At 45.1% G+C, this 14,176-nt stretch overlaps 1 protein-coding gene across 1 annotated transcript in view; it reads left to right on the top strand.

Annotated features, from left to right (window-relative positions):
- The window catches only part of LAMC1 (laminin subunit gamma 1), a 129,827-nt gene extending 125,808 nt beyond the window's left edge, over positions 1-4,019 (top strand). Inside the window, 1 exon segment of the mRNA XM_039483641.1 lies at positions 1,104-4,019. Within this exon segment, the coding sequence (XP_039339575.1) occupies positions 1,104-1,360 (257 nt within the window). The 3' untranslated portion in view covers positions 1,361-4,019.
- The last annotated feature ends 10,157 nt before the right edge of the window (positions 4,020-14,176 follow it).

Below are 14,176 nucleotides of genomic sequence, written 5' to 3' on the forward strand. Positions count from 1 at the left end.
GCCCTCTAGCTCCTGTTTGGATAAATAGGTTCATGGTCTTAATGTTGCTGCTTGGAGAAGTCTAGAGCCCTTTTGACAAGCATGCCCTGGCTCCTTCAGGAAAGGGAAAGCTCCTGTTCGGAGCTGAAATGAAGGGTTGAGAGGGAAGGTAGTCCCTTCCACCCTCTTCTCTCTCAGCCACCGTCACCTACAAAGGGGGTCACCAACAGAGTTTCTCCGATAGACATTGGAAGTAAAATGAGAGCATCAGCTGGCTTTAGACACTACCGTAGCCTTCTAAAGGCAACAGGACATCAGTTAATTACAGTGGAAAATATTTTCCCTAACTCATTAAACCCTCTTCTTCCCCCCACCCTGGAGTTTTGTCCTTGTGCCATGAACAGCTTGTCGGAAGAACGGATATTCACAATCAATGCCTGACTTTTTCAAAAGTTCCAAGTTCTGCTACATCCACAGGCTTGAGTTAGGATTTGCTAAATCCCTCCTATGTTTGCAAAGCCCTAGCCCAGTGACAAGTAGAGAGTAATTAGCCGTATATTGCACAGTTGTGATTCATTCATAGGGATCATATAACCTTATAAACTATGGAAGTGAAGCTTGTGTTAAGAACCCGCAAGACAGCATTTGACTTTTTATGATTGAATTATGTTAAAGACAACATTTAAAAATGTCTTGAAAACAAAAAGGGCCGTATCCTCAGCTTGTATAAAGCAGCAGAAGACTTGGCCTGCAGTGTGTGCAGTGAGTTAGGATCATTTAAGTCAGCTGTTACCCATGAAGTATAGAGACTGGGTGATAGGCGTATTATTTATTTGTGGTGGGTTCAGGCAAGTGTGGTGTTTGCATCCAAATACAGAGGAACCCACTTAATCTGAAACTCCACCTTGTGAAGTGTAATGGTAGTTTTGCTTTGTTTCATGGTATTGAAAGTGCCAGTAGCAATTCCAATTAGTATTAATGCTCTGTGAAAACAGTTATTTCACCGTAAGACAGTTCCACTGTATTAATCCATAATTTGCCCTCTACTGGGTAAGAGCTTGAGAGCAGGCAATAGCCTCATGAAGTGTTAGTGGAATTCACTGTGTGCACTGCTGGTTTTCTAGGGCAACTGGACCCAGTGGACTTGAACAAACTGAATGAGATCGAGGGTACCTTGAACACAGCCAAAGATCAGATGAAAGATAGTGACCTGGACCGGAAAGTGACCGAATTGGAGGATGCAGCCAGGCGGCAGGACGAAGCCATACAGGCCTACAACAGGGACATTGAGGATATCCTGAAAGACATTAACAACCTGGAAGATATCAAGAAGACCTTGCCGTCTGGCTGTTTCAACACCCCGTCCATCGAGAAACCCTAAGGGTGTGCTGGGGGTGGGGGGCATTCCCCCAGTGACTGGTGGAGCAATTGTTTGGCTATGGAGTGCCTTAACACACAGAGTACCTTCTTCGAATCCCCAGCTCTCCGCTGCTCACAGTTGCTGTCTTCTTTCCAAATCAGGAAAAGTTGCAAAGTTTTAAAGAGAAGCAAATTAAATATCCATTTTGGGGCATCAAAGGGTTTTTTAATAAATTTTCTCTTCCTCAACACTCCACCTCTGCCCCTCTCTCATATACACTTCCCTTTGATTTGCACAAGGATGTGAAATGTTTTGGACTACTCTTACTGCGGTGCAGAAATGACCACGTGAGCCGGTGTACAGTGGGGCAAACTCTCTCTCCTTTTTTCTCCTCTTCCCCCTAACATGTTAAAACCTCTTCAGTCCCAGAGTTCACTGTCTCTATGAAGGAAAGGGTTGGCTATCAAAGTATTATTACAATGGCCAGTATAGCTGCACTCATAAAGAACACTAGTCCCCTTCCCCAAATGTTAACCATTTTTTAAAAAATCTACGTAAATTAGTGGCCAATCAAAATTTTTTGTACCCATCTACCAAATGGTTTAGCATCTTTCTAGAGTGCAGTATATCCATCTACTGAGAAAGATATACAGCCTCGAAGAAGAGCTTGAGGGAAGAAAGGGAGAGGAATCGGGTGATAGGTCTCAACATTACTGTTGGCCTATAAACTAGAAATTTTGTCTCATATCTGTGAACAGCTGCCTAATCTAATACTCCAAGTAGGGAATCTTGCAAGTGATCAGCTCTGATCTCCTCAGTAGTAGTCACTAGGAGCCTCAAAAGAAAACTTCCAGGGTTAGAGAGAGACAGACAGATTTTTTTAAAGCCACTAAGATCTTTTTGAAGAAGAAAGCAGAGAGCTCTTACCAGTTAGTCTGTCTGAATATGAAGTTGATGTCTTCAGGTAGAAAATGGGTGCCTAAGATAGAGATGTAAGGGTCTGTCTCTCCATCCTCTTGCTATCAGAGGATAGTATTTTTACACTACAGTAGCAGGCTTGCCTTTGTCCAAGTCAAAAGTCATCCTATCCCTGTTTTCCTGCTGATCTCCCAGTCTTCCTAAAATGCTGCAACACAGATTGTTCAGGCCTAGCTCTGATGGCAGATATCCAGCACGCGCAGTATTTCACACAGCTGCCACTGCTGCCTCTTTAGAATTTCTGTCCAACTCAATGTCACCTGCTCCCACTTAGTTAAGCTACCTTGTTGGTTGGGAGGAGGGGTTGCCTTTAACTCCTTCCCTTTGAGTTTTTTCATTAGATCAGTCTGACACCCCCTGCCTTTGAGATCCATATATATCTATTCTTAAACACTATGCAACTTTGTACGTTTGCGTAGCGGGGAAGAAATTATTATCTGACACACACTGGTGCTATTAATTATTTCAAATTGATATTTTTGAGTGAATGTGGGTTTTTTGTTTTGTGTCTGTCTGTTTTATCATGATTATAGAGTGAGGAAGTCTATCTTTTTTTGTGTGTGTGTGTAAATATACTCAGTCCTATTTCCAGAATGGCACAGTCTGTTCTCCTCTACTTGCTTCCTCTTAACCATCACTACATATGCACCATATATCTCTTCCATTTATTATTCCTTTGGGGTCAGGCATCTCCCCTGGCCAGGCTCCTGCTCTCTTCCCTCCTTTCTGTTGGCAATATCTCTATTCTGTGGTATTAACAATAACCCGCTTGCCTGTGTGTGCAGCCCAATGATGGGGCACCCAGCTTCTCTTCCAGAGCCAGCCCCAGCCCCCCGAAGGACTCTGAAGTGTGTAGCTCATAAGAAACCAATTACCATCTTTGTTTCTGACTAATGAAAGTGAGATGCTGCTTTTGGATGGTTGTGGCTTTGCTCCTGGGAGTTGCAGCACTATTACAGGCCCAGTAGAGGTCTAAATGCTGAATCTGTAGCCTTCCTACATGTGTGAGAAATGAGAGCTCAGTTCGGGGCTCTGTACAGTATCAGGGACAGTGCCACTGGGCAGGGGAGAGTGGTTCCAGGCAGCTCTCATGTCTCCTGCTTCTTTCCCAGAGCTTGTTACAATTTACCAAAAACTGACTTGGAATTCTCCTGCCTGTGACTTCCCCCGTCGCACTTCTGGAACTTTCTGGAAGATATCAGTATTTCCTGGCTGGCTGCTCTGGTCCTGTGGCTGCCTCCTAACCATGTCACCTCTCTGCCAAGGCTGTGGAAAGAGCAGATACAAAGAGGCAACACCATGCCCTGGCTGACCTCAGGCGTAAGGTTTCTGGCTTTTCACTTTTTCTTAAGCTGTTTTTAACAGATTTTTATTTTTTAAAAAAAGATCTTTATAAGCAATCTCTTAATACACTACTGCCTTACAGCCCCATTATCTCATTGTATAGGTCCAGTTATTTCTTTGCATAATGTGATGACAAGAAGGCTGCTGGTAGAATGCTGATTGTCACAGGGAACACACAACAGTTCCCTCATTTTATTCTTGCCTGTGGCCTCCTCCATATGTGCCTTCACTTCAGCTTTTGCCTTAATCTGTGGTCTTGCTGTCTGGGGCGGTGAACAAAATGCAACACTTTCAGTTTTTTTATGTATAAAACAGTATTTCTTATTTATAATAAAGTCTGAATATTTGTAACCCCTTATACCGTGTGTTTCTTTGAGTGTTCCTTTATTTGAGGGAAGCGGATGATGACTTGGCATGTAAGGTTTGGCTCTAGAAGGCCAATGAATTCAATATGCGGGTTGGAATACAGAGCGCCCCCCCTTTTTCTGCTGGGATTGTTTTTGTTTATCTGCTTTGAGAGGACCTCACCTAAATCTTCTCTTGGGATTTGTAACAGTGAAGAGATCTTATCTCATGATGAGAACCATGAGAGGAGGAGTCTGACTTCGCTCTTGTGGGAATTGATAGATGGATGCTAACTTTCTCTGAACTTTCGGAGGCAATACATATATGCACTGTGTACCTTCTGCTGTCCCTGCTTTGTTTGATGTAGGCTGTAGAGCCCTGCCCGGGACTATTTTTTTTTTTAATCCTGCTCCCGTCCCACCCAGCAATACCTTCTCCCACTCCCACCTGCTCTTGCATTTTTATCCCGCTCCCACCTACAAAATCCTTAGATTCCGCTAGAGAGAGATTATCCCCTGCTACTGAGGAGAAAAAAAAAAAGGGGGGGGGGGGGAAGAAAGAGGTCAGTGAATATATATAAAGAAAACATCAGAGTTACAAACACGAGTTATGAACTGACCAGCCAACCACACATCTCATTTGGAATCAGAATTATGCAATCAGGCAGCAGCAGAGACAAAAAAAGGAAATCAAATACAGTACTGTACTATGTTAAACATAAACTACTAAAAAGGAAAGCAGCATTTTTCTTCTACATAGTAAAGTTTCAAAACTGTATTAAGTCAATGTTCAGTTGAAAGAACAACCATAACGTTTTGTTCAGAGTTACAAACATTTCAGAGGTACGAATAGCCTCCATTCCCGAGGTGTTCTTAACTCTGCGGTTCTGCTGTAAAATTGAATTCAGACACAATTTTTATCACTAAAAGAATAAAACAAAGCTTTTTTTACATGGTTTTAGAAAGATTTAACTCCTGTTACAATAGACATCAAATCTTTCTATCCCCTACTTAAATTTAAAAATAAAGGTTTTAATATTTAAAAAATAAACAAACTTGCTTTACATTGCTGAATTTGTATTTCTAACAAGTATCAGAGGGGTAGCCGTGTTAGTCTGGATCTGTAAAAGCAACAAAGAATCCTGTGGCACCTTATAGACTAACAGACGTCTGTTATGATTTTGCATCTGAAGAAGTGGGTATTCACCCACGAAAGCTCATGCTGCAAAACGTCTGTTAGTCTATAAGGTGCCACAGGATTCTTTGTTGCTATTTCTAACAAACCGATGAGAGATTTAGTGTTTTCCCACAAATCTGGCCTGCAACAAAATACATTTTACTCACTCCTACAATTATGGTAGCAGGTCCTGCAGGATCCCAGTCCTCCTGCAGGGCTCTAGTACTAGTATGTGGTATCAATACAGTTAATTCTGAACTGACTCCACCACCTTCCTGCTAGAGAGGGGGAGTGCTCCCATCTCAATGTTCCTTTTTAATGTCTTGCTTTACTTCTTCTTTAATAATTGGAGATATACCTATCTCCTAGATCAGGAAGGGACCTTGAAAGGTCATTGAGTCCAGCCCCCTGCCTTCACTAGCAGGACCAATTTGTGCCCTAGATCCCTAAGTGGCCCCCTCAAGGATTGAACTCACAACCCTGGGTTTAGCAGGCCAATGCTCAAACCACTGAGCTATCCCTCTCCCTCTTCGCTCGTCCGTCCTCATTTCAAGGATCTTTTATGAAGTTGAAAACATGCCAGTGTGGTTTACTGCCCTCAAGGGTCAGAGAGGAGGGCTTTCTTGTTAGAGGTACATCCTCCTTCAAGACAAGTCTGTGCCAGCAACAAAAATCCTGTCCTGGCCACTGTCCAAACAAAGCATGCAAGTTTAGAAAACAAAACCCCAAAGTGAGTTGCAAATGATTGTGGTAATAATTAGTTCTCTCACTGGGCACATGAAGGAGTTTTAGCTCTTTTGGCTAAAAATAAAATCAGTTACATGCTGCAGTTTTCCTTGTCACTGAAGGGTAAGTGTATATGATAGGCGAGTGGGGGTGCTCATCACCCATGGAAGAATTGAAGGGTAAGCGGTATGTTTCTCTGCACACTGTGAAGGTAAGGTCTGTTCTACCTTGATGGAAGAGGCTGAAGAGGAGAAGTGACTGAGCTGAAAGAACACCACCCTCTTCTGGGTTAAAGGGGATTTAGCTTCTATGTTTAAATTTAGGTCTTACGGAATAGGAAACCCCAATGATTCTGACATTCCCTGGGCTGGTCCGAGGGACCTCCACCATGATCTGAGTGGCGAGAAGGAAACTTCTGCTCCAGTCTCCCCAGCTTCCATTCATAAATTTCATAGACTCTAAAGCCATAAGGGAGGGACCATTATGATCATCCAGTCTAACTGCCTACAGACCACAGAATTTCACCCAGTAATCTCTGCATCAAGTCTATAATTTCTGGTTGCACTGGAGTGTATCTTTCAGAAAGCCATTCCATGACAAAGAATCCACCACACATACTGGTAATCTGTTCCGATGGTTAATTACCTTCACCGTTTAAAAGTTTATTTCCAGTTTGAATTTCTCTAGCTTCAACTTCCAGATCTTGGATTTTACTAATGCCTTAAATTAATTCCTAGGCCTGGCCTAGATTAGGATTTCAAGGTGTGACACTAGCACCCAATGTCACCTGCTCCCATCTGGTTAAATTCCCTTGTAGGGTAGGGGGAGGATGTGCCTTTCGTTCCACCCTTTATTCGCCCTTTGAGAAGGTAGCAGCCTCTGGAGTTTTCTCATTGGATCAGTCTGCTCGGTCCCATTTCCAGAGTGGTACAGTTTGTTCTCCTTTACTTGCTTCCTCTGAACCTTGACGACTCATGCACCATTTATTATTCCTTTGGGGTCAGGTATCTGCCTTTCCTGGATTCCTACTCTCTTTCCTCCCCTGTGTTTGCAGCATCTATGTTCTGTGGTATTGACAATAACCCGCTTGTTTGTGTATTAAGCTGAGTGACGGGGTGCCCTGTCTCTTCCAGCAGCACCGAAGGACTCTGAAGTGTGCCACTCCCAAGGAATTAGCTACCTTCACTGTCTGTGATTTGCAGAGAGTTGTAGGCCCAGTAAAGGTCTAAGAACTGAATCTGTAGCCTTCCTACATGTGCAAGAAATGAGAGCTCAGTTTGGGGCTCTGTACAGCATCAGTGACCATGCTACTGGGCTGGGGAGAGTGGTTCCAGGCAGCTCTCATGTCTCCTGCTTCTTTCCTAGAGCTTGTTACAATTTACCAAAAACTGACTTGAAATTCCCTACCTGTGAATGCTCCTAATTCCACCCGTGGAGGAGAGCTGCCTTCGCCCAGGGACTATCTAACATGCTAACTAACACATTTTTAAAGTCTAGTGTACTCTGCCTCTACCATTTTAAGACATGTTACTAGCAATGTGCATTGGCTGCAGTAGATTTTCTAAACTTCTTGACTAACATGCTAACATCACACCTTTAAATCCAAGTCTAGAGTAGGCCTTTAAATGGGTCCAGAATCTGAATTAGACAGATTACCTTCTGTCCTGGTGAAAGGAACTCTCCATGTCTGTTTGCGCTAGCACTTCCTACTGATTTTCTAAATGTGCTCTTGTTTATCATATAGAAACACAAGTTTAGTCAAAAGTGGGAGCAGCTGGTTGGGTTCACTGTTCCAAAATATACCCTGGATTACAAATATCAGTGTTTCATGAGCAAACCTCATGCTGTAAAGTCTGTGGTTTTCGTTCATTACAAGTAGTGGAATATGATCAGAGGTTTGTACTGTAAACAATGCTGATCTTGTCTGGACTGTTGTTGATCTCAAGGTTCTGTCTGCTTTCTGTGCCATCCAAGATGCTGCGGGGAGGAAAGAGCCCTTTCTGCCTTTTAGCCCATCCCCAGACTTCAGGAGATCACACCTGACCTGTAGACTGAGGGCTAGATCCTTAGCTCAGATAAATTAGTTTAGCTTTATTGACTTCAATGGAGTTGTGGCAATTTGCACTAGATGAGGAGCCTTCTTCCTCTGCAGTTTCTGACCTACCACTTGTGGATGATTATGCTTTTCTCAAGGTGCTAGTTATTTCAGGACTCCATCAGGGGAAGGTGTTCCTGAGAACCAGCTTCCTCCCCTGTCTTTCTGATGTCTGACACCACTGTGCTCCCCCTTCAGAAATTACAGCAGCCAAGGATCTTTGGCCTTCTCTGCACCGCAAAAAATGTTTTACAGCAACAGTGCAGCTGTATTGGTGGCAGCAAATGTGCCAAAGAAGATGCACTTCGTGGGGATCAAACCCCCTGTTCTTTAAGGGCCTGAGCCCTATATAAACTAGCAAGCTGGCACTGGTTGCACTGTGGCTGGAATACTGGTGCTATTTTTTTCTAGTGTCGCGACACGTTTTCAGACCAACGCCAGTGCTAATCAGTGGTGTTGTCATTGAAAGCACAGATTGCCCCTATCTGCATGCTTCTGCTCTGCCCTCGCCCCTGCCACCCTCTCTTAGCATGTCAGTAGGAATTTTTAGACTCTCACCTGCTCCTCTCTGCAATCTAAAGCTGTTTAAATTCCTCTGCTAGCTGCCTGCCTCTCAGTGACCCCTGTTTTATCTGGTGAAAAAGCAGGGCTGTTTTTCTGGGTGGCATGTCAGTTTCAGTAACTTAGTGGGCGTGACAAGACATACAGCTGCTGCCAAAGTTGAACCTTTTGGGTGACTGTCTTGGACAGGTTTCACTTGTGATTAATGTCCATTTTGTATTGCTGTCCCCTTCTGATTTGGTAGCAGGCTGCTCTTTACTGAGCCTGTTTAAACTAAGACAATGTCTACTAAGCTTCCTCCTCAGTGGAGTAAATTATCCCCCCCTTCAGCTTATTTGTGTCATAACATGGAGGTGCACTTTACAACTGGCAAAATGATAGATATCCCTCCCCCAAATAACTTACAATGGAAGGCATGAACAATTGCAATATGGCTAATGGGTGAGGAGCACTGTGAGGACAGGATAAAGTCGCCTTGCTCTGTCACTGTATCCTGGTCTGCAATGGGTCAATATAATAGTTCAACAGCATTTTCTTTAGGTGTTGGCAAGATGGGGGTTCTTCCAGGTTCCTTGTATGACCAGGTCTGTCTTAAGACTGACTGACTGCATCAGGGTGTGCCTGGACTGGAATAATCATGAGGATTCTCCACAGTTCCCTCAAGTGCATCCCAGCCTCGTTACCAGTCGCTGCGTTTTGGTCGCCAGATCGTTCTACCTGGGTTTAAACTGTCAGCATCACGGTGTCAATGAGCTTGAGTATGTGACGGTTCCAAGACCAATATCACAACCTGAAGGAGGTAACTGCACAATGTTCCCTGTTTTGTGGGGCTGTTCCCTCTTGTAAAATCAAACAGCCAGCCTCTTTCTATTGGCGGTCCCTGCCCAAAGCCCTTCCTAGTGCAGTATCTCACTGCATAGGTGGAGTGCTGGGAGGAAAACTAAGCATGAAGGAGGCTGGAGACTGTTCCTTCCAGCTCAAGTTTGGGATTTCTTTGGGAGGCACTTGACGTAGTGCATAAGATAAACTGCAAGTAAGTAAGCCCATGAAGGAAGCAGCTGCCTGTTATACTGAAATGGAATCTGTGGATAGTGAGAAGCTCCAACCCATCCATAAAGGAGCTAATGCAGGAAACAGATCCCCAGGACAGGGTATGGCGCTGAATTGAGATCTAAGTGCAGATAAGGAATTCCAGCAACTCCGCCAGGGCTGGTAAAGGCAGAGGGAGACTGCGTTGCTTGTATTTCTGGTCAGCATTGCATGAGCTGTGTCTTGTGGGAAGTGGAGTGTGGCTGATGCTGCTGACTCCAGGGAAATGCCATTTGTTTGCTCCCTGCGCTAACTAGCACGTCACAATCTCTCGCCTCAGAATTTTTTCTGGTTCCTCTTTGTTTAACTTTTTGCTTTCTGGAACCAGGCAGGTTTGCCTGCTGAAGCCTGTGGACCATGCGTGTCCTTCACACAGCCCTTCCTAGGAGTCCTAGAACCATGCTCAGGGAGTTTGAATTGGTGGGAAGGGGCGAGGGCATGTCTGAGACAGAGCTTGCACTGTGGTTTGTTTCACAGCTGTGGCTGCTAGAGGCTCATGCTGTGGTTGTCTTCAGCTGACATTGCTAGTGCCTTTGCTATCCTTGCCAGGCACTGCTGTGAGAACATTGTGGGAGACAACCAGGTCTTATGGGGATGGAAAGGGATGCTGGGAGGCCTGGCTCTGCTCCTTTACCCCACTGGCTGGAGTGAGGATTACTTTCTGGGTGGGGCCCTTAGGGGCAGCCCTCTGGTGGCTATGGATGGTGAATGTGCCCTGCCTGGAGGAGGCAGGGTGGTGGTGGAGGCCTTGAGCAGCTTCATAGCGCAGGCCACAGTTGGACTTGGGGGCTGATTGGACACAGTTATACAATGCCCAGGTCAGGAACGTGCGTGAATTCTGAGGAACAGCTGTGGCAGGCATAAGCTGGGTATGTTCAACCAGTAACATGTTCCAGATAAGATTCCCTAAGCTGATAGACAGTGGCTCTGGGAGTTACAGGGAAATGACAGGAATGGTTTGAGAACTTCCTTGGCAGCCTGCAGTCGCCTGGCAGCAGAGTTGCTACAGGATTGTGGAGCAGAGAGAAGAATGCAGTAAATGCAGAAGAAAGGAAATAGATTCCTTCCTTATCTCTCTTACCTATGTGTGTGTTTTGTGACGGACAGGCAGGGCGTAGGCTAGGCAAGGCCAGACATGACTGTACTTCCTTGTGCTGCTGACACCTCAGCGGCAGTCTAGCCAGGCAGGCCTGCCTAGCTTGCTCACGGGAGCTGCATGGAAGGGCACGGTTCCTGAGTGATCTGCCACAGCCCAGAGGGGGTGGAATTCGACTTGAACCTCAGCTGGAAGAAAGGTGTCCCTGGGGCTGTTAATCTGAGTAGGGAGACAGTCATGGTCTTGATAATTCTGGAGAACATTCCTCTGAGACCTGCTTTTACCACAACCAGGCCGCCTCCCTGTCCTGTAACTCTCAGGGCATTTTCAAAGCTGGTGACAGGCTGGGTCTTGCTCACTGCATCGTTGCTTTCCAGTACGAATGAGGGCAGGGCAGCCTGGACTTTGCAGTCACTGGAATTAACCAGCACTAATGGGTTCAGGAACAAACAGGAAATGTCAGGAATCTGCCTAGTACCTTACAAATGTTCCTGGCAGAATCCCATTTTGGCAAGGTTCCAGATTTTATTCTGGGGACTGTTTTGTCCCATGAAAGCTGTGAGGCAGCCTGGCCTAGTGGACTTAAGCACAGGCTTGGGAGCCCAGGAACTCTGCCACTGCCACTGACTTGCTTTCTGTGGCTGTGGGTAAGTCACAACCTCTCCAACCCAATTTCCCCATCTGTAAAATGGGGATGAAGATATTGTGATGCATCCTGGGGATACCCAGGGTTGGGAGGCACCCTGCTATCACCTACCCTTACTGTGAGGAAGCCTTGCCTTTGCCTGCTGGGGGTCAGCTCCCCAACTCTGACCTGGCCCAGGCAGCACAAGCACCCCCTTTGCAGGCCCACTGTCACTTTACACTTAGCACTAGGCATGCTCCAGCCCCTGAGCCCCTCCCAGAAAATTCCCGCCCTGCTCCACTGGCCACCTGCAGTATTCGCAGACGTGCTGTGCCCAAAGGAACAGTACACCCCAACTTGCCAGTTATGCTTAAATCACTGCTCTGCTTAACACACAGCACTTAGCTAAATAAACATGCTTATTTAAACATAAATAAGTCTAGTGCTAGCAAGCAGAAGTACTGGAAACAGATGGTTTCATATAAAATAAAATGTACATGCATTCTAGAACCTAGACTGACTTATCTAGATACTTTCATGTCTTCGACCAATGCGCACCCAGAATCCTTCCAGTGTTCTGCAGCCAGGCTTGGCCGTGATCTTCTGTTCCTAAGCCCCGTCACACAGTAAGCTTGCCCCCTGGGTGGAAGATGCTGTGTGTTGCTTTGCATTACCTGATGTACCAGACTAATCCTTTGGTATTAGGCACAAGCAGGATGACCCCCTGCTGATTGTTTTGTTCCTTAGGTTCTCTCCCCTGTAGATTTTGACAAGCTTTTAATTAGTGTAAGGCTCAGTGTGCAAATAGGCCGCTGTTGTGAAGTGGACAATACACTATGACCAGACAGAGAAATAAGGGTCGCTTACCCACTGCCTGACACAAACCTGTCTGACACATGTAACCTCATGGAGACCCTGTTTTACCTTAGTAACATAATTTTCATTATAGATACATAACTTCATAAATAATGTCCTTATATGCATTTTGCAATGATTATGGCCACCAGCAGGCTACTGGATCTCAGTAGAGACCTCGCATGCCCCCCATAGGTGAATTACCCAACCCATGGCACCCTGTAAAACTATGGGTATCCCCTGTGCCCTATGCCAGTCTGGGTCACAGATATCTCACAGAGATGAGGGCAGAAAACCTGCACATCCTCATCCTCATCCCAACTTGTGCACTCAGGTTTTAGTCTAACTGTAAGTGTTTATGCTCTTCGTTTAACTCGATGGAATTAACTCTTTTTTTTTTTTTTTAATGGGGCTGCCAGAGACGATGCACCTGAATTGAAGGATCCAATTTGCAATCATCAAAAACAGCTTTATGACACTGCTTCACTGGATAGTGACCCTTTTTACCTTGTCATTGGTCTAAATCTTGCCAGGTCAGTATATCCTGAAAGCTAAATCAGCTGCTGGTCAGTAGCCAAATTGGAAATAAACAGGTGGTCTCAGTCCAGGCCCTAGTGCCCACGTTGCCCCACCCCTCTAGAAAGGCATTGTGGTTGGTAGCTTTGCTGGCAACATTAGCATAAAGCATTTAGTTATTGGCATAGAGTCAGAGTTACCCACTTACTTAAAGAAATTTTCCACGTAGAACAGGATCAAGGCCCATCTGATGGGAGGAGTATGGGGGATGTTGTACTGCTGCTATCTGCACTGTACCTATTCTGCACTGCAGTCTCTGGGACAGTCAGTTATGCGCTTTTAATTACCCTGAAATTTACTTTTAAAAATGCACAGGGCCATCTTTGCAGATATATTAACCTAGAGTCTATAACCTTTGAGAATATTCCTCCTGGATGGCAGCCTGTTTTTAATCCAGCAATGGAAAACCCCCTAGGATTCTTGCACTGGAGAGAAACTCTTTTCCACCATTCAATACGGAACTGTAAAAACATTAGGTCAGTCTTTACAGCCGCTCTGATCAATTGGTGAGAACTTCTCCCGCAAAGCACAGAGACTGCTCTGTTGCTTTGACATTTCTTTTTGACAATGGATTGAAGAATGAATCCCTTTAGGTGAGTATCAGACCCGGAGAGTAAGGGGTGGGGGAAGAGAGAGCGAGCACCTGTATGGCTGATATCAGAGCTCATTTTCATTTTAAAGTTCCCCAACTAGTAACACAGTGGAGGTTGGGCTCTTCCCCTTGTTGTTGATTAAGACCCTCTCCAAACCGTGCTGTCATACTTAAGGGGCTATATAAACAGAATGTCATATGTAATTTCATTTCTGTGGGGCTGGATGTGCTCTTCTTCCGGGTCCAAAGGAACTGGCTTGTCTAGAAAATAAAGTTTTAAAAGGTATCTTTTGGTTAGTGTCTGGGGTGCGCTAAATGCTAGGATCCCAGACATCATGACTTAGTCCTGGTGGGGAACGGCTGATGAGTAAAGATTAAGTAAATATGTATGAAGGATGAGTAAGAGGGAGGGGAGATATCCAGCTAGTGTGTGAAGGAGGTAAACCCCAAGGAGATGAATGGGTTAGTGTGGTGTGAAAGGGGACAAGGAGGAGTAATGCGACAAAATCAAATAAGGAAAAATTTTGATTCAGGAAAATCTTCCTGACAATGAGCTGCCTTGTTGTCTCGGGGAAGTGGTAGCAGTCCCATTGGCGGGGGTGTTTAAAGATATGCTGGGCAATAGAAAACACACTGCGGTGATCAGTTCTGTCTTGGTGGGTGGATGGTGTAATGCTGGCTATGTAGATTGGCAGAGGAAATTGTGTATTTCGCAGCACACAGGGAATCTTTATTAAATGCACTTCACCAAATGACCGAACGACCTACAAGGTGGTTTG

This window comes from Mauremys reevesii, linkage group 8, assembly GCF_016161935.1.
Source record: "Mauremys reevesii isolate NIE-2019 linkage group 8, ASM1616193v1, whole genome shotgun sequence".
In the NCBI taxonomy this organism is placed as follows: domain Eukaryota; kingdom Metazoa; phylum Chordata; order Testudines; family Geoemydidae; genus Mauremys; species Mauremys reevesii.